An 18,666-nucleotide genomic window follows, 5' to 3' on the forward strand; every position below is an offset into this window, starting at 1 on the left:
GATTTCATTTAACGTCTAAGATTGGTATCAAATTGTCCGATGCATAATTATTCTGGAAATCTGGGTTGTATATCGTTTGCCAGTCCGTTACTCTGCAGATGCATTCTCTTTTTCATTCTCTGAATATATTTGAAATAATGTGAACTGATTTTTCGATGCAGTATAACTGTGGTGAAAGGAGCTCTCGCATCACAGTTCATTCCACAAAATTACGAGTAACAAAATCATGTTTTGAAGAAAAATATGAGCTGAAGAACAAGTCCGGCATCCATTAAATACTTTTATTGTCCTTCATATAATAACTTAGAAATTTAAAAGTTGTAATTTTTAAAATAAATATGTCTGTGTGGTATTTTACGTTTAGTTTGGTTTGAAGTATAATTATGTACTATCTAAAAACTGTAAGAGCATCTTAAGTTATACTAGAAAAAAATATATGCTAAGTAGGTCAATATTGTTTATGAAAAGTGTGTGTGTGGGGGGGGGGGAATCGCAAGAATTATTTTTTAGAAAAAAGGGAGACGCCTCTTTAAAATGTTTGAAAACCAGACATATTTCACCACAGATGTTTTCAATCAATAAGCATCGTGTGATTATAACTGAGTCCAGAAAATTACCCACAATTTTGTTAAGTATGGACTTTTAAATTAAACATGAACTGATGATTTAATAGGCCCCTTTCACGGTATATCATTAACATTAATGATTTGCCATGAAAGGCAAATTAATGCGTTATTAATCATTTAATTCATAAAAGGTGTGTAGTTCAGAAATGGTTACCCAATAATTTCTCGTGAATATGCCGACAAATTATTCTCGTGAATAATTTGCCGGCAGAAGTAAGTGGCAGAAGGTTCTCGTGGCTTCTTGTTGTTCAAACTGTTAAGATAAGAAGCAGTTTGCATTAGTTTGTTTTCCCCATATTTGGGAAAGACATCGACCTAATCCAGTTGGTCGAGTTTGGCTTGCTTACTTACCATCAATGCTGCCCACGCGCACGTGCGTCACAACGACCCTGACAGTCAGGTGGGAGATGAATAGAACGACCTGATCTCGAAGGGAAAATTGTCCATTCCAACCAGGGCGGCTATTTCACGCTTTATTAGGAATGAAAGCAGCTGCTTATTGAATACTCGAGTGGAACATAGACAGTGTGTGCATTCTAAAGAAAGGGGAAAAAATTAGAAAGAACGACTGACATTATTCAGAAATAGCATAAATGTCTAATACTTTTGATTCTCCAAAAAACGATACTTTTTAGCGCTTTTTTTTTGAAAAAAAAAAAAAAAAGACAGGCAGTCTCCATTGTCGATGTTGAGAGCATTCCTGTTGCGTGCTAGCTGAGAAGCGATGTTCCTAACTGGCATTTATTATGTACTCGTCGGTGTTCTGTAGGAGATCATGCTTTTTGAACTGAAAATTCGCGTCTTAAGGGAGTACATTATATGAAAACAGCACTATACTTTATGGCCAGACAAATATACATACATACATTTAAGTAAGTCTTATTAAAAAAAAAATAAATAAATAAAAAAAAATAAATCAACTAACGCCTTTTTATTCCCGTATACGGGAGTAGGCGAGGCCATTTAGCCCTATCTAACTTTTGGAGACTGAGTGGGCAGTTCAATCTCAACTGGTACCAATCAGAGATAGATGGCCCAAGGCTATCACTAATTAAGCGGTACACAGTGAAGAGAGACGGCTCAAATGTGCCGCCATCTCGTGGTCCCTAACCCTAACACCATATATTTAATGTCTGAAATAATGTGGGTTCTACGGTCGATTTTCTTGAGTTTACGGGGCGAAAAACCCGCTTGCCCGTGCCAGAGATCGACTAACTCGGGAACCGGTCGAAAAAAAGGCTTAGAAAAATTTCCTCTAGTCGCCGACTAGACTCGAAACCAAGTCTTCCTTCGTGCTGCCAAGCGCCGTGGTGTGCAAATAAAATAATAATAATAATAATAAAACGTAGATCTAATCCGTGTTAATTTCTCAAAAGGAATTAAGGAATTACATAGAATAGCAGTTCACAAAGGGAAATGGTATTGCATCCATTCTCCCCTTTCCTCTTTTTTAAATTAATTAATTAATTTATTTATTTTTATCGGTATGCAGCCTGACTCCATCTTTTATCACCAACAATGGCGGAGTGCATTTTTTTGCACATGCTAGACGAGATGTTATATTTCTACTCCTAACACTTTTTGTGTACTCGGTATTCTATGATCGACGCTGAAAAAGTTTCCATAATCGGTAATCAAAATCGAAGTTGCAAGACTTCGATTTTAATTTTGATTTTCAGGGAAGTTACCACGAGAGATACAACAGGTATCCGACTTTGTTTTTTATGATTAAATCCAAGAAACAAGAAAGGTTCATAACGCTTACAAAATGTTCTTTTGAAGAAAGTACCTTGAACCTAAGTAGCGATGGGTCGGTGTAATGGTATGATTTGAGTTCACACGTTAAAGGACAGAAAGGCACCCAATCATTCGCATAAGTCAATGTTTCTCAACGTTTTTTGGATCATGCCCCACCTCAACGTCTCAAAGATCTTGATGCCCCATCTCAATGTCTCAAAGATTTTGATGCCCCCCCCCCTAGCATAATAGTCAGCCAAGTTCTGAAAAAGTATAATATAAATATGTATAAATATGTGCATGTGTATTTTCTAATTGCCCCCCCCCCCCCAAATATTCAAATTGCCCCCCTGTGGGACATACGCCCCACGTTGAGAAACACTGGCATAAGTATATTGTGGCAAATGCAAGAACCAAGTGTAACTCTATACAGTGGTATAAAGTACTTTTTATTTACAATTTTAATTACAGTGTTTAATTCCAATGTTTAATTTCGAAACAATAATAAAAAAATATACATTTTATATTTTTTTATGTATTTGTCTAAGAATTCGTGAACCCAGGATCATAATGGGAGAAAAAATCGTTTGTTATTCATTCAAAAGAGAGGTTGTATCTTCTTTATTGCTTTTGGGAAATGCCTTCTTGTGGTCGGAATTACAAATAGCTCATCCACTTGCTATAACCAATGATTATATTTTGAGAAATATTGGTCTAGGTTTTCAATCTTATGATTATGATTTCTGGTTCAGTATGCTGTGTACGAGCTCACACGTGTGTGTGTGTGTGTGTGAGAGAGAGAGAGAGAGAGAGAGAGAGAATCTTGCAAAGACTATTTTATCCACTGGATCTAAGGACTGCGACGCTACGAAGACTACATTATTCCATTTGTAAATCATGGCGGTGGAAGTGTATTAAGAGATGCACTTTGTGCACTGCACAGTAACTAATCATTATTTAATGACATTTGATTTGAAATATATGAATTTGAATTCCATCCAAGGACTTTTCAACTGATAGTGAGTTAACCCGCCTCATACGGAGCTATCAGATTTTTCTGTTTCAAGAAAAGTGGTTTTTCGCTTGCGGAACACCCAATTAACAGAAGTTGATTGTGTATACATTGAGGCTAACAAATTATATCTCTGATCGTAATTAAAACTAAACGAAACGGAACATATTATAAATGCAAATCCGGCTACGAAGGAACTGGTTTGAAAAAAAAAAAGATTTTTTACTATAGACATATTTCATATTAAAGTATGTCTATAGTAATTTTTCTGCTATTTCTCTTTACGTTTAGTTCAGAAAACAGAGCATATGCCTTTGTGCATAAATCAGGTTCACAGGTAAAATTAAGAACATGCGATAAAAATGATTGCAACCTGATTCATTTAAATTCTGAACGCACTTAATACATTATTGAAATCTCGTGTCTGAATTTTGTTACAATGTTGCTCTTGGTAGGAGGTAAAATGACACAGTGGAGGTTCCTAACACATTATATGGTTTGGAGGCTGTGTTAATTGAGTTATTCACTCCCTCCCTCCTCCTTACGCGAAGACAGCAGGAAATTTTTGGAACATATTGATAAGACAAAAGAAAAATTCTAATTAGCTTTCAGTGTACAAAGTATTTTCTCATTATGTCATGTATAAAAAGGGGGTTTAAGTTCAATCACTTTTTAAAAGATGCCATTAATATAGTAGAATTGCTCTTTACTTTTCTTTTTTCTTTAGATGTATGGCAGTAACTACTTTGCTGTGTGCGCATGCGCAAACTAAAATCAGGAAAAACAAGTGTTTTAAAATTTTTGTAAGATGTGAGGTTAACGTTCTTTGATTGCAACGAGACGAAATATTCAACCAAGAAATTTATTTTTAACCCGTTTTCCTCTCTTATTTGTTTAACATATTCGGTTCGTTTTTCTCGTCGTCAGTATCATTAATAATAATTTTCGGTGTGGTCTCTTGACAGCGTCTACTAGAAATGGATTAATATTCAGTAGCTATCGGTCATTACAGGAATATGCCAAAGAAGAAAGACACTAAAAAAAAGAGAGAAGATCGACACACACACACACACACACACACACACACACACACACACACACACACACACACACACACACACGAAAATACCATGTTTATGTCTAATTTTTTTTTTATTATTATTATTATTTTAGGAACGAAGTGTCTCGAGTCTCCCTGTACTTCGTCCAAGACGACAAGAGGGTAAATGAACTAGTCTACGGTCATGAATACCTCTTAAGGGTAGCCATGAGCAGGCCCGACAGTAAGTATGACTTCTTACTTATTACTTATCATAATCTTTTGGAGCTCAACAAAAAATATAACAGAGCGATGAAAACCATAAATATTTATTGGGAAAAAAAAAGAGGAGGTGGGGGGGGGAAGAACTAGAAAAGGAAGCAAACAAAATATAAAATTTGTGAAAATAATACAAATTATTATATGGACTCGTGTGCTGAGTTCGTGTCTTTTAAGTAGTGCAAACCAAGGTGGATCCCGTGCCGAAGACGGATAAATAACCATTATGTAAATAATAGTAGTTAATTATTTATTGACAACGTATTTCCTCTTGGAAACATTACCCCAATCTTATTTATCCATTTGTTCGTAATATCATCAACGCTACTTAATCATTTCTAAGGAAAAACTCTTTAACTAACGTCACTCTACCTGTTACCTTTCGTTGACCAATTAACAGTAAATGATTTAGAGACAAGAAAGGAGTACTTTATCAACATGCCATTGCGGCTGTTTACACGATAACTAGGGTGCACTTAAAAATACAAATTATACTCACCAGAAAGGCCAACAATGTTACTGCCCGATGAACTAAATAATAAGAGGTTTCCTGCCTTATAATTGCTTATAAGTGCGCCTAATTCTTTTCTGAATCGGTTCGATTGCTTTGCAAGTATTTCTTAATGCCTATTCTCTTAGAAATCAAAGTTTATGGAGCTTCCATAAACTTGATAAGCACGACAGGAACTTATAAAGTTTTAAGGAAGTATAATGTTAAAATGATACATACAGACATATTTATTTGTACACCAATTGAGAAAATCGGCAGCGCTAATTAACAATAGCGGTTGGTTTCCTTATCCACATTCCTGTGGAAACCAACCGCTACATACAGAACTCTATCAAGCGATATATAAATTAAACTGAAGAAAATTATTATTGTCTTTAAATTGGTAAAATAATTATAAAACGGCAGATAATTCTAAAAAAGACTTTAATTAAATAAAGACTTAATACGATTATTTAAATAAATTCATTTATATTATATAAACTTTGAATAATAGTATTAAATAAAAATATTATTTAAAATAGTAATTAAATCTAGCATGGGATTCTTGTTCTATTTCCATTCTATATTAAACTGCTCGATCAGCTTTTGAGAAATAACTATGAATTACTGCAGCGCGTTACCTGCGCTCGAATTCGAATCTCGTGGATGTGACGGTTTTCTTATCCTTTACAAACAAATTTAACAATTCGTTTGTAAAGGTTTTCCTCTTTTTCCAGTTTTTCTTCTTGATTAATGTAACTCTTTGACGCTTCTTGACCTTAGTTGACTTATTGAAACCCAATCTAGTTTCAGTAGAAAGTACGAGTACATACCTGAAGAACAACTTCAGTTGCATTTGCAAGATTGGTTATTTTACTTTCAATTCAAAGTGTGGATGACACTCCTTTATTTTTTTTTCCCTTCCCCCAAAGTAGAGGGTTTGCTCGTTGAAATAAAAGTTCCACGTCGATTGCCTTTTTGACTAATTTATCTCAAAACTGGAATAAAATTAAGTTTCGTTAATTCTATCAAGAATTTTTTAGTTTATTATTATTATTTATTTTAGTATATCGGATGGCCGAAAAGCCTGAAATAACTACTAAGTAAACTAACCAAATAGCATCCAACAGAAATTCTTATTCTATTCTATACTCCTTAGATAACATTTTTGTTTTGTTTTGTTTTGTGGCCTTCCTAAAATGAGAAAGACGCCCAACCATTTGTCGTCCTATTGCTCTTGCGGACATGCCACTAATGATGTCTTTTGAATATAGGATCGTAAAAATTCTACTGGGAAAACATGAAAAGTGGGTAATCGGGCGATTTGTATTAAAAAGGCGTCAGACCTGCGCTATTCTTACATAACACCAGTTCTAAAATGCGGTCTTATCCTACTTTATGAATGCAGCCCATCCAGACACAAGGGAATCATAAACATTAAGAGACATCTCTCAAGGTTACATTTCATCACGTAATGAGGTTGTGTTACATTTTGATATCAGGAGGACAAGGCGACATTTAGTAAAGCCTGGAGACAGCACAACTGGATGAAACGTTGAACTTCATTGTTCACATTAAGTGAGCAACAGCGCAATTCAAAATAATATTTTATTGAAGGAGCAAGATGTTTTTTTAATTTATGTTTTTTTTAAACTATTGTTTGTTACTATTATGAAGTTCTCAGTTCTAAATAGTTCATCATATACGAGATTCCTTAAGACCTAGTAATTTTTCTTGGAAAGATTAAATTCTTTACGTATTTCTCTCGCACTTGTAGCTTAACAAGTACAATATTTGTACTCATTGACTTTAAATGGTCCTGGTTAGCCACGTCGGATAGTTCCTTAACGAGTTTGTTGCTCGCTATGAAACAAATTTTGGCCCTTAAGGTTGAATTATTAGTTTAATACGACACTACACAGATTCAGTAAAGGAATAAAAATTATTAAGTGTAATTTTTCCGTATAGAATCTTAATTAATCTCAATCCCGCCTACAAACATAAGTAAGTGGTCTCCATTCCCCTACGATGAATATGACTATTTTATTTTATAATGCTGGGTGGCCAAACCCAGATTTGTATTCTTCTTAATGAGTTTATCATTTCTATCCAAGTGACGCGTATTTTTTTTTTTTTTTTTATGTAAGTAATGTTTTGTCAACATAGATGGATAGTCATTTCCCTTTGTATCTCACAAGGAAACAGTTTATCTATTATATTTTTAGTCTTGCTCTTGGTAGACATATCCTAGTCCTGCCCCATCTGTCTTCTTTGCATAACTTTTTTTCAACTTCTCTTATTAGTGAGTCTCCATATTATTAACTTGTCACTCACCTCTGTCACTCTCGTGAGACTCAGGCTCGTTATTATGAGACTGAGTCTCACACCCATGGTGAACAATTGAGTACTTCCTATCGCTTTATTTGCCACACTCCTTTCAACGATAGAAGCAAAAATGGCAAATACTTTCAACACGTCTTGGCATTTCTATTCTGCAATTATTTCCCCGTTATTATCTTGTTTTATTACTTTCTGTTTAGCCATCGTCGTCATATACCATCTTCCAGTTAGTAACTAGCAACAGGATAAAAAAATACAAACAGACAAAAAGAAAAAAAAAGAAAAGAAAAGAAAAGAAAAAGCTGCCTGTCTAATTTCTGCCAGTGTGATAAATCCTAACGAGCTGACGTGGCCAATAATAAATATTATTGGCCACGTCAGCCAAATCAAACTGCAGTTTAACCGAAACTGTCTCACTTGCTGAATGAAGCTCTAACTACTTAATTATCGAATATGTAGCACATTTTATGTGCTACATAAAATGTACAGATGAAAATAACGTGTTTTAATAATGCTATTATAAAACTATTGTGTGTTTGTTTTTTTCACAGACTATTTAAAAATAATCATATAAGGTAAGCGCGTCCAACGAAGAGTGCCCCCCCCCCCCCATGCATCACCAAGCGATCAAAAATTTTATTTTCTTCTTACGGTTGTTACATTCTCTATTTTAAAAATTTTATTGCACTTATTTATTTTTGCAGATGGAGTTCGGGTTGTGTACTTTATGAATCAGCCATAGCATCTACGCTGACTGCTTTTAAATTATAACTAAAATCAGGGTTCTAATTAAGAAGCAGTCAGCGTAGATACTATGGCCAATTACGAACTATTCAAGCATCAGTTGACAACTGTTACGCATTAATATGTCGAAATACATAATTAAAATAAGCACTTAAGAAGAGAATTATTAAACACTGTAATTTAAAGATATTCGGTATCGGTATTAATGTTATGTAATAATAATAATAATAAACAGTCAGTTTAGATGCGATGGTCATCCACAAGCTAATCTACAATCCGAAGGTTACCGTGGGCTAGGGAAGCACCCTACTATGATAATAACGTCGACTTGTACTAACTGATTTTACTAAAAAAAATTGAGAATTTAGACAGTACCCATGTTCCAATAAATGGTGTGATGAATGAATCAGATCGGACATTAACGCATCAAATTATATAAAAAATGTTTATTTGCTGTTACTCACATGATGTATAATTAATCATGTAAGTGAATAACTTTACAAGTAGATTTAATGTATTTAGATTTAGTGAATAACCTTACAGGAGATTCAATATAAAGCTAACAAGTAGCCAGTGAAACGCCCAAATAATTTACATGCGCTAAACACAAACCTAAATTTTGCTAATATATTTTGTACATTCAACTCAGTAATTAACTTTAAATTTTCTTTGTCTGGCAGATATCCACCGACTAAAAGTAAAATCATGTCTTAGTTTTGCTCCCAACAACAAGGAAGTCCATCTCATTGACTCCAATGGGTGAGTATCACGAAGGTAACTTGTTGGCACTAATGAAATGTGTATGTGTGTGTAGAACAATAAATATCTTTATTTGTTTATTGGTGTCCCTATTCCATGCACTTTTAATAGACCTCTAATGAACATAATTGCATATAACTGATGTGACATATATCGACTATAATTAAACCTATTGAGTATTATTACGTATTAGAAATGAGGTACTTGTATGCGTGTATGTTAAATAATGCAACCTGCTTTACACCTGCAGGTAAGACAGATATTTTTCGTAAGACAGGAGATTCAATATAAAGTTATCAACAACCTCTCTCTCTCTCTCTCTTATGTATATTAATAAAACAATCGTTTGTAGGAGTATTTTGTGAAGCACGTACAGTCTACTAGATTTATTCTAAAGCTTTAACATTTTGGCTCTACCAGTTAAAACAGCCAAAGGAAAACCATGAGAAAATATGGACCTTTTAAGAAAAGAAAAGAAAATCCGAAGCAACTTTATAAGTCCTAAAATATGAGGGAAGAATGTCAATTAAAATTTAATTAAACAAAAAGCCAGCATTTCGTTTAAAAATAAACATCATGAAACGATAAGGAAAATACTGTGTTCAAACACTTAAAAGAAGAAATGATAAGACTATCAGTCAATAGGGAACATTTAAGATATTTAGACTGAATGAGATGAAGTATCTTAGAAGACCGAAATATAAGAGTCAAAAGATATTGGAGTCTTGATAAGTGACAGATTAATTTGGCGGAAAACTTGATTGCAAGTTGGTAGTGACATAAACTTTTCATTTAATATTATCATAGTCCTATATTATGATGATGAGTTTAGAAAGTACAGGCAGTATAAAACTTGGGTGAAAGTCAATAAGCACCCCGTCATATCAACCAAAGTGGGGGATGAGTTTATACGAAAGTGGGTAAAATTTTGAATTGGTGATTGACATGCTTGAAGATCTTGGAAATAATGAATATGAAGTAAGCTAGGAAGTATTCATCATCATCATAATCAAATTCCTGCTATGAATCCTCAAGACGTGTACAGGATACTATGATGGTACTGTATGATTAAGTTTACATCATTATTAGTTTCCTTCAACGAGCTTCTTCCAAATTACTGTATCTTATAATTCCAATATTGTCAGACCCATTAAGTTCCCTCGAAGTGAATCGTTTCATACATCTTGGTCTTCCTCTGTTTTGTTTTGTTTTTCTTGCCGCCCTAGTACAAAACACTCGCATTATTAATCTTTTCTTTCTCATTCTGTTTCAATGAGAAACAGAATGAGAAAGAAAAGATTATGAGAATGAGAAACATTATTACCTTAGACTGGCTGTACTCACACATTCCTGAATGCAAACAATATTAAGTTTCTGGTATCTTCCTATTTAATACGATTCTGCCACTAATGCCATCTGTTCGCTCCTCAACACTTTCATGTTTTCATCTTCTGATCTTTGATTAACTGCTTTATTCCTAGCCCAACCCTCGAATCCATAAATTAAAATAGGATTGAACACTATCTTGTATACAAGTATACTGTTTTGAGTAATTTTTCTTTTATTTCATTGTGCCTAAATAGCAGAAATATCCTTACTCATGCTGTAGCTTATCCATTGAGAAAACAGTTAACGTTTTCCATTTTAATAGTTTTTGTCTTTTTTATTTGTTGATTTTCATACTAGATTTGTTACAGCTGTTATTCGGTTTAATTACAAAGTTCTAAAGACTGGAAGTGGATTTATTTATGAGTATAACTCTGGTTGTACAAATAAAGAGCTGAATTTAATATCTCCGATTTTGATATCAGATTTAATACAATTACTTTTAATGCATTTCTTTCTTAATGGGACCCATGCAGATAATAGTCGCAAAGATAATGTACATTCTTGTTTTACTCATAATTTTACATCAGACAATACTCCTTTATATCCTTCAATTCTAACGTGACTTAAAACTTAATCAAAGGCTATGATTGCTCCTCATAACATCCAATGTTCACATATTTCTATCACTTTTAAAAGATTTTCAAAACCTAAACACACAGACTGTTTTTATATTCATATGATTTTGGATTATTTGTCTTAAAGTGAAAATCTAATCCCGACAACCCTTAATTGGCCTGAACTAACTTGTTTTTCCCAGTTCCTTTTCCACAGTTTTTTTCAGCCATCCTTCAAATGTGATCACATAAATCTTGAAACACTGAGCAGATTTATTCACATGAATGATCAATTCATAGTCTCACATGAATTATCAGTGTAAAAATCATTGCAGAATTTGCCGAGTCAGAAGTGTGACGACTTATAACTTTATATTTCAGTATTTCTGTCTTTTGAACATTGTTTACTGGTTGTATATTGTTTACTCCAGCTGCCTTTCCACATTTCAGGTTTCCTTTGTCTTTTTATATTGATATATATACTAAAGTATTGATATATATTCCTGATTAAATTTCTATTGAATGTTTTCTATTATTGTTCTTCACTGCTTGTTTGTCCGCGCGCGGTTAGCCTAGTGGCTTTGCGCTTCGCAACCATATGCCTGGGGAAGGAGTGTCCTAGGTTCGATTCCCGTCGACGACGGGAGGAGCTTAGGGATCTTCCATAGCCAAGTTAGCCGGTCTTGGGCGTGGACTGCAGGGATTTTCCCACCAGTTTACCTGGGGTTTTCATCCCGCAAGCAGGCAAACCGTCCCCGTGAACACACAGGCTACAATCATAGGATACAGTACTTAATCCCTCATTAAGGAGGGTTCAACCAGTCCTAAGGGGCGGTCGAGAAACGGGGGAAACCCCACACGAATAAAATAAAAACTGCTTATTTCATTTTTCAGACATTCAAAATATCTTGATCTTCAGTTTTTTTTATCTTACCATTATTATTTCTAATTTCTTTTTCAATAATCCCCAGAACATTTTGCCATTTTCCTGGTATGTATCTACTGTATTCTCATCAAAGTCTTCTGTTGGCTTTTATTTAGCTACTTTTACCCGCGCTGTTTCTCTTTCTTATATTTTGCTATTCTAATGTGCATGTTATGACTTACTTGCCAAGAACTTTTGTGCTATTGTTACATTCTTACATTGTTACACCGGTAAGATGGTAAGTTTGATATGATTTTTTCTGGCCCGTTTAATTTCTTGAGTGCTCCATAAAGTTTTGATTTTTCTATATTTGCAAACGACTTCATAATTCATTCTTTGCTGAACCATGATAGTCTCCATGCCTCCAAAGCCGTGCACTTATTTTCAGACTCTTTGACCCCCCCCATAATATTTGCATATTTGAGTCTACAGTTCACCTCCGAAAATTTTTGAACTTTAATTCTTTTAAAACTTTCGTCCACATCTTTCCTTTCACTATGATATAAATCTTTATTCCTCAAACACAAATTGCGACCGCTTCCCGTTTTACATTCTTTGTAAAACGGAAGCATTCTTGTATTATCCTAAACCGTAATAAACATATCATTTTCAACAATAACGCAGTCAATACGACTTTTTTTTTTTCTTTTTGCGTCTGCTCTCCATGTGAATTCATGCTCATTTTTATAGGAAAATGGCACTTGACAGGTTGACTGAGAGGTGAGATACTTTGTTTATCATACCTATAAAAAAGTCAATGATACTCGTGAGTACTATAAGCAAGGAAAATTTCATTTCTTAGTATTCCAAGAAAAATTTCCTACGCAATTTATGATGACTGGCAAATAAGTAAGTAAAATTCTTACTTACTTACCGTAGTATGATATGACAGTAGGCAGAAGTAAGAATTTATGATAACCTGTAGAGCAGTAATTAGAAATTACACGATGTGGAATCAAAGCATAAAGAAATATTCAAAATCTAATCTTCACTCTTTGGAAAATTATCAAGAAATAAGAAAATATGGAAACGATTTTTGTCTATCTTTTTTGACTTGGAAAATGTTCTTGATTGGGTAATAGCAGAACTGGAAAGTTTAAAGAGGAATCAGATAAATAATTCTTTTGATTCGGAGCGCTAACCAATACGTGCTAAAATTATATTAGCATATGACATATAGTTTCAAAAGAATTTGAAACCATATTAAGCAGGAGATATGGTAATATTATCTCAATACTTGTTATTTAGACATCATTAAAGATTGCGTAAGGTGAACCAGAAATTTTAGATTTAGGAGACTAAAACATCTCTGAGGTGGCGTTTTCAGATGATGAGTTATTGAGTGAAAGATTAGGTGCATTGATAACTTACAATGCAGTTGGAACATGTGGAATGAAGAGACGATTTTTTTTTTTTTTAAGTGAAAAATCATTCTAACATTAAAACAAAATTTCTTCCACTTTGGATTAATTATGCCATAAAAAGCAAAACAACCGAATTTCAAACAGATACATAATTTCCCAAGCAGATACAAGTTTTCAGTATCTATAAGCATTCATACCGTATGCTCGATGAAGATTAAAAGATAAATGTCATAATAATCTTGCAAATATATTGTGTAGCCAGCAGAAGTCTCACGATCAAAAGAACAATTAATAAGCAAAATCTGGTAGTATATTGATGAATATATTTGTGAAAATTTTAGATAATGTCCGCTAGAAAATATCAAAATTAATTACGAAAACAGAGAAAAGAGACATCAGAAAAAGTGGATTAGAAGATTATTCAGAACTAGAGCATCGCTTCCTTCTCCATTTCAGATTACGTCAACAGATAATCCAATAAGACTTAAAATGGTTTGGTCAATTTTGGAAACATTTTTCGATCTGTAAGCGCTATGCAATGTGGACCAAACTGGAAGCCCTGCATCAAGGACAATACACGGGAGTTTTGAATTTTAAAAAAGTACACGGTGTAGTTCTCATATAAAATCTGTTATTTTTATTTATTTATTTTTATAAAACCATTACCTGTTGTTTTTTTTTATTTCAAACTAATCAAGTGAAAAAAAGAACAATAAAAAACTGTTGGTGGTTTAGCATGATATCTGTTCCCCCTGCTGAATATAAATATTTAACTATTAAACATTAGAATGAATTCATTAGTTATTTTTTAAAACTAATAAATTATGTCATGCATTATCTACAGATGTCCCCAGACCAGCTTTCTTAGTCAATTCAGGTACAACGAGACACTCCATGCTGCCGACGCCACTCTGTCATCTATGTTTAAATTTCCAGAAAGCAACAGAGTTCATGTACAATGTGACATCGTTCTCTGCCGTGGGGGAGGCTGCGATCAGGTGAGTGATAGATGTTTTTATTTCGTGTTGGTTGTGTATAAAAAGAAAAGGGGAAAAAATACTTTTAATTAAAAATGTACGTTATAAGAAAAAGAAATCAATAAGATGATTTTAGTGCAATTTATTCCAAAAATGAATGATTCAAATAGTTTTTTCGCTTACACGAAACTTGTGTGTTTTGGAAAGTCATTCTAGCAGAACAGCGGAATGAATAAAAAAATATTCTTAAATATCAAAACGCCTTTCAAATGCATACATGGAAATTGCTAGACAATCTTTTTTAATAGGAAGTATTTCATGGTATACTTATTGAATATTATAAATTAAATACAAAACAGGACTGGTGGATGCTTTATCTGGTTGTCGTTCTACATCATGTCAATTTCACGCTTGAAGTTGATTCATATGTGATATACGACAATTAGTTAGCTAAAACGTTATGTGTACGTTTACAACCTCTGACCAATGATGCTCCCTTATCTGCACTAACAAGCCAGGAACATACATTAAAAAGATAAGGTAGAAAAGACCACCATTTTAATAATGAGATGGAATGTGTGTCAGTAAGAAATAAGTGATTAGTTTAAATGCTTCCTTCCGTGCAGAATACACAATGCTCAGGGAAGATCGTATGGCACCATCCAAGTGAGAACAGTACTGTAAGTGTATTGGAAGATAAAATAGCTAGAGATGCGATGTGTTTGTGTTTAGAAAATGGGCGGAGATAAATGTTAGTCTGAAGAGAGAAAGAGAGAGAGAGAGAGAGAGAGAAAGATCCGATAATGCAGATAAATAAGGAAAGGTAAAGAAGAATATTTTTATTTGTGAGAGACAGGCCAGGCCGACATTTACATAAAGGTGTTTTCTGTTATTTTTGTCCCGCTTGCGATTAACTTGATCATTCAGCATTAACGGAACTAGTTATACACTTTCTTGGAGCTTTGAATAGAAGGGCAGTGCATCTTTGTCAAAGGAGAATTGTAAGTGTGCAGGATTTTGAGGATAGCAACAGAGCATCGTTGGTATATTATAAATGTGTTAACTTCTTTATTTCCCAAATGGAGTAGGCTAGGCCATTTAGCTAACTAACCTCTTGGAAATTGGAGGGCAGCCGCTCCTCACCGTTAGCCAATCACGGATAGTTGCCTTAAGACTATCAGTAATTTTAATCAACATCCCGAGAGACTACAGTAGACAACCACTGCCATCGTCGTACCTAACACTATATATTATTGTCTGAATTAGTTTGAGTTCCATAGTAAATTTTCATGAGTAAATTTATTCACAAATCCTAATTAACAGATTAGATAACGAAGAACTAAAGCACATAAATTCAAACACACACAAAATAATGAGGTCAAATTAAAACTAAAACGCGCACAGTGCGATGTATATAAAATATACACCTCTCATAATTTTTTAGGATTTTTAAAAAGTAATTTTTTAAGAAGTAATTTAAATTACTTTTAAATGCTTGTCCACCCTTCAGTATATGATATCCTCAACAGCCTTCTATAACACCATATTTCATAAGCAGCTATCCTTTTCCTATCAGACTTCTTTAGATTCCAAATCTCACATTGAAATCCAGTGATCTCTGTTAGAAAAACAGCAGCATCCAAAATCCTTAACTTTGTTCTTGCGAAGGTAGATCCATCCATCCAGATTTTAGATATCTCTGACTGTTGTTTTAGCCATGCATACTATTCTTCTCGCATCTTTTGAACAGTATTTATTCACATTAATAATGTATGCCAGGTACTCGAACTTGCTGACTCCCCCGCATTCTTTCTTTATTAAGGTACACTTTTCGCAGGCACTTCCCGTCTGTATTTCCTTTGAGAATCATAATCTCCGTCTTACTTGGATTGATCTGAAGCCCTGTGTTTACCTGATCTTGTTAACTTTATCAAGAATTTTCTCTAGTTCTTTCTTGTCATTACAAAGGAGTACTGTATCATGTGTACCTCAGATTACTAATCAATCTATCACCTCACTCACTAATCTCACTCACCTCAGTCCTATCTAAAGCGATGGAGAAAATCATCAATTCTCAACTCCTACACTATCTCGAAGGAACCCAGCTATTAAGCGGATTCCATCGCTTAATTCCACCAGTACGGATTCCATCGCTGCCGATCAACAGGAGATCTGCTCTCATACAGGGTGTTCGGGATAAATTTGACAGTTTCGTAAGGAAAAAGAAAATCTTCTTTGTATCTATTAAATTTAATGAATTGACAAAAAAACATTACAGGCAGAGTTAATTACAATACTATCAACAAGATTTACTCAAAATAACCACCATTAGCATCGATCACAGCTTCAATTCTGCTTCGGAACCTCGAACAAGCTGATGCTACAGTCTCCCTGGGAAGGGCCGCAAAAACTGTTTTAATTTTATCCATTAACTGGGCTTTTGTATTACTGGAAGTGCGATTGGTGTCTTTTTCAACTGCGCCGCATACAAAATAATCCATGGGGTTAAGGTCTGGGGAGTTTGGAGGCCAAACATTTGGACTGGTGAAGTCGTAGAAATTTTCAGACAACCATTTTTGACTTTTCCCAGAGGTGTGGCAAGGGGCCGAATCCTGCTGCCATACATACGGCCTACCATTGGCTACCCTTGTTATCCAGGGCTTGACTACAGTTAGCAACTCCACGAACAAAGCCCGAATTCCAATGCCAGGGTTCTTCAACACCTGTTCCTGCAGATTTGCGAGGAATTCTGCTGTACGAACGCAATCAGATCGTCTGCTAGGGATCTTTCTTCTTGCTACATCCTCGTAGTCACCATTGCAAGTCTCTAGTTCATGCCTGATTGTTTTTACTGTATTCAGGGAGCATTGGGCAGCAGTCGTAATATCCTTATTTTGATGGCGGGCACGAATCATCATGATACAAGTTATTCTCTTCCATGATTCAGATGGGTTCCAGCTATCCATCCTTTCTGACATCTTGTATATGAATGAAGAAGGGTCCAAACTTTTAAATGAAGAGAAGTGTGTGTTAATACATGTAACTTACGGAAAAATATGATTAATTATAAATATGTCAAATTTATCCCGAACACCCTGTATATCAATATATCACCCATCTCTGGGTGAGATCGGTGATTTGGAAAAAGAAATTTGGCGAGTCTCAAGTGACTGCACTTGATATCTCCAAAGCGTTTGACCGCGTGATGAAAAGGCTTCCTAAGCAAACTAACATCGTTTGGTTTGTCCCAGGACTTCTGCAGCTGGATTGCCAGCTTTCTGTGTGGACTCACACTATGTGTGATGTAGACGTAGACGATTCCTTATCCTCTCACCATCCAACTAATGCCAGGATTCCACAAGGTTCTGTTCTCTCACTAATCCTCTTCCTTCTATATATTAATGGCCTACTTCAGTGGACCTTCAACCCAATATACAATTTTGCAGATAACAGCACATTGCACTCCTCTCTTTCATTTGCCAAACCTTCTTCTACACAAGTCAATTCAACTACAGAATATCAACCACCACCCCTCAGTGCTGATCTCCAAGCCATCCTCCAATGGGCTCAGATAACCTCGTCAATTTGAATGCTAGTAAAACCTAGTTCTGTCTTATTTCTCACAAAAAAGAGTCATTTTCCCCTAGTATTATTTTTGATAGCACTCAAATTTCCAGACAAGATGAGATTTCTCTTCTTGTAATTACCCTGACATTAGGCATCTCCTGACATAAACACATCATTACCATTGCATCCTCAGCTTCCAAAAAAACTAGGATTTCTCTTTTACTCAAGACGTTACTTCACCTCTAAACAGCTGTTACCCTAATACAAATCACAAATCCGCCCAGCTATTCAATCGTGCTTTCACGATTGAATAGCTGGGCGGATTTGGAGTGGGACTCTTAAAAACTCCTTCAAAATGCTGCTTGACTCAATACAGAGGAGAGCAATTAGATTGATAAATGACCTATCTCTTACCGACTCTCACCCCTTTCACACAGACGTTTGGTCTCTGCAATCTGTGTATTTTATAAATATTTCCACGGCAAATCTTCATCTGAAATAGCATCAATAAACCTCCCACTCAGTACCAAGCTCGTTGAACACGTACAGCTGCCGCCTAACATCCTTTTACAGTACACGTACTGTAAACCCACGTACTGATACACGTACTGAAACCCACAGAACAAGTTTTTCCTCTCCATCCCTGCTACTGTTATATTGTAGAACAGTCTTCCCCTTTATGTGTTTCCCAAGGATTACAACATACAGGCTTTTAAATCAAATGTAAACAATTTTCTCCATTCCCAACCTACTACCCATATACAGTACTAACGTACCATAGGTTGATCAACCAATCTCTCGTGTATGGGCTCAACATAAAAGAATAATAAAAAAAAAAAACTATCATAATTTCTGTCTCAAGTT

General features: G+C 34.8%; 1 protein-coding gene across 1 annotated transcript in view; it reads left to right on the forward strand.

The window, feature by feature from the left end:
* LOC150109882 (uncharacterized) overlaps window positions 1–18,666 on the forward strand; it is a 75,135-nt gene that overhangs the window by 41,387 nt on the left and 15,082 nt on the right. The window contains exons 5-7 of the mRNA XM_090415650.1: window positions 4,549–4,658; window positions 8,948–9,026; window positions 14,103–14,256. Coding sequence (XP_090271776.1) covers window positions 4,549–4,658; window positions 8,948–9,026; window positions 14,103–14,256 — 343 coding nt within the window. The remainder of the gene's footprint in view (window positions 1–4,548; window positions 4,659–8,947; window positions 9,027–14,102; window positions 14,257–18,666) is intronic.

The sequence above is a fragment of the Typopeltis vanoorti genome, chromosome 1 (genome assembly GCF_054136105.1).
Source record: "Typopeltis vanoorti isolate ZY-2024b chromosome 1, IOZ_Tvanoo_1.0, whole genome shotgun sequence".
Taxonomy (NCBI): Eukaryota; Metazoa; Arthropoda; class Arachnida; order Uropygi; family Thelyphonidae; genus Typopeltis; species Typopeltis vanoorti.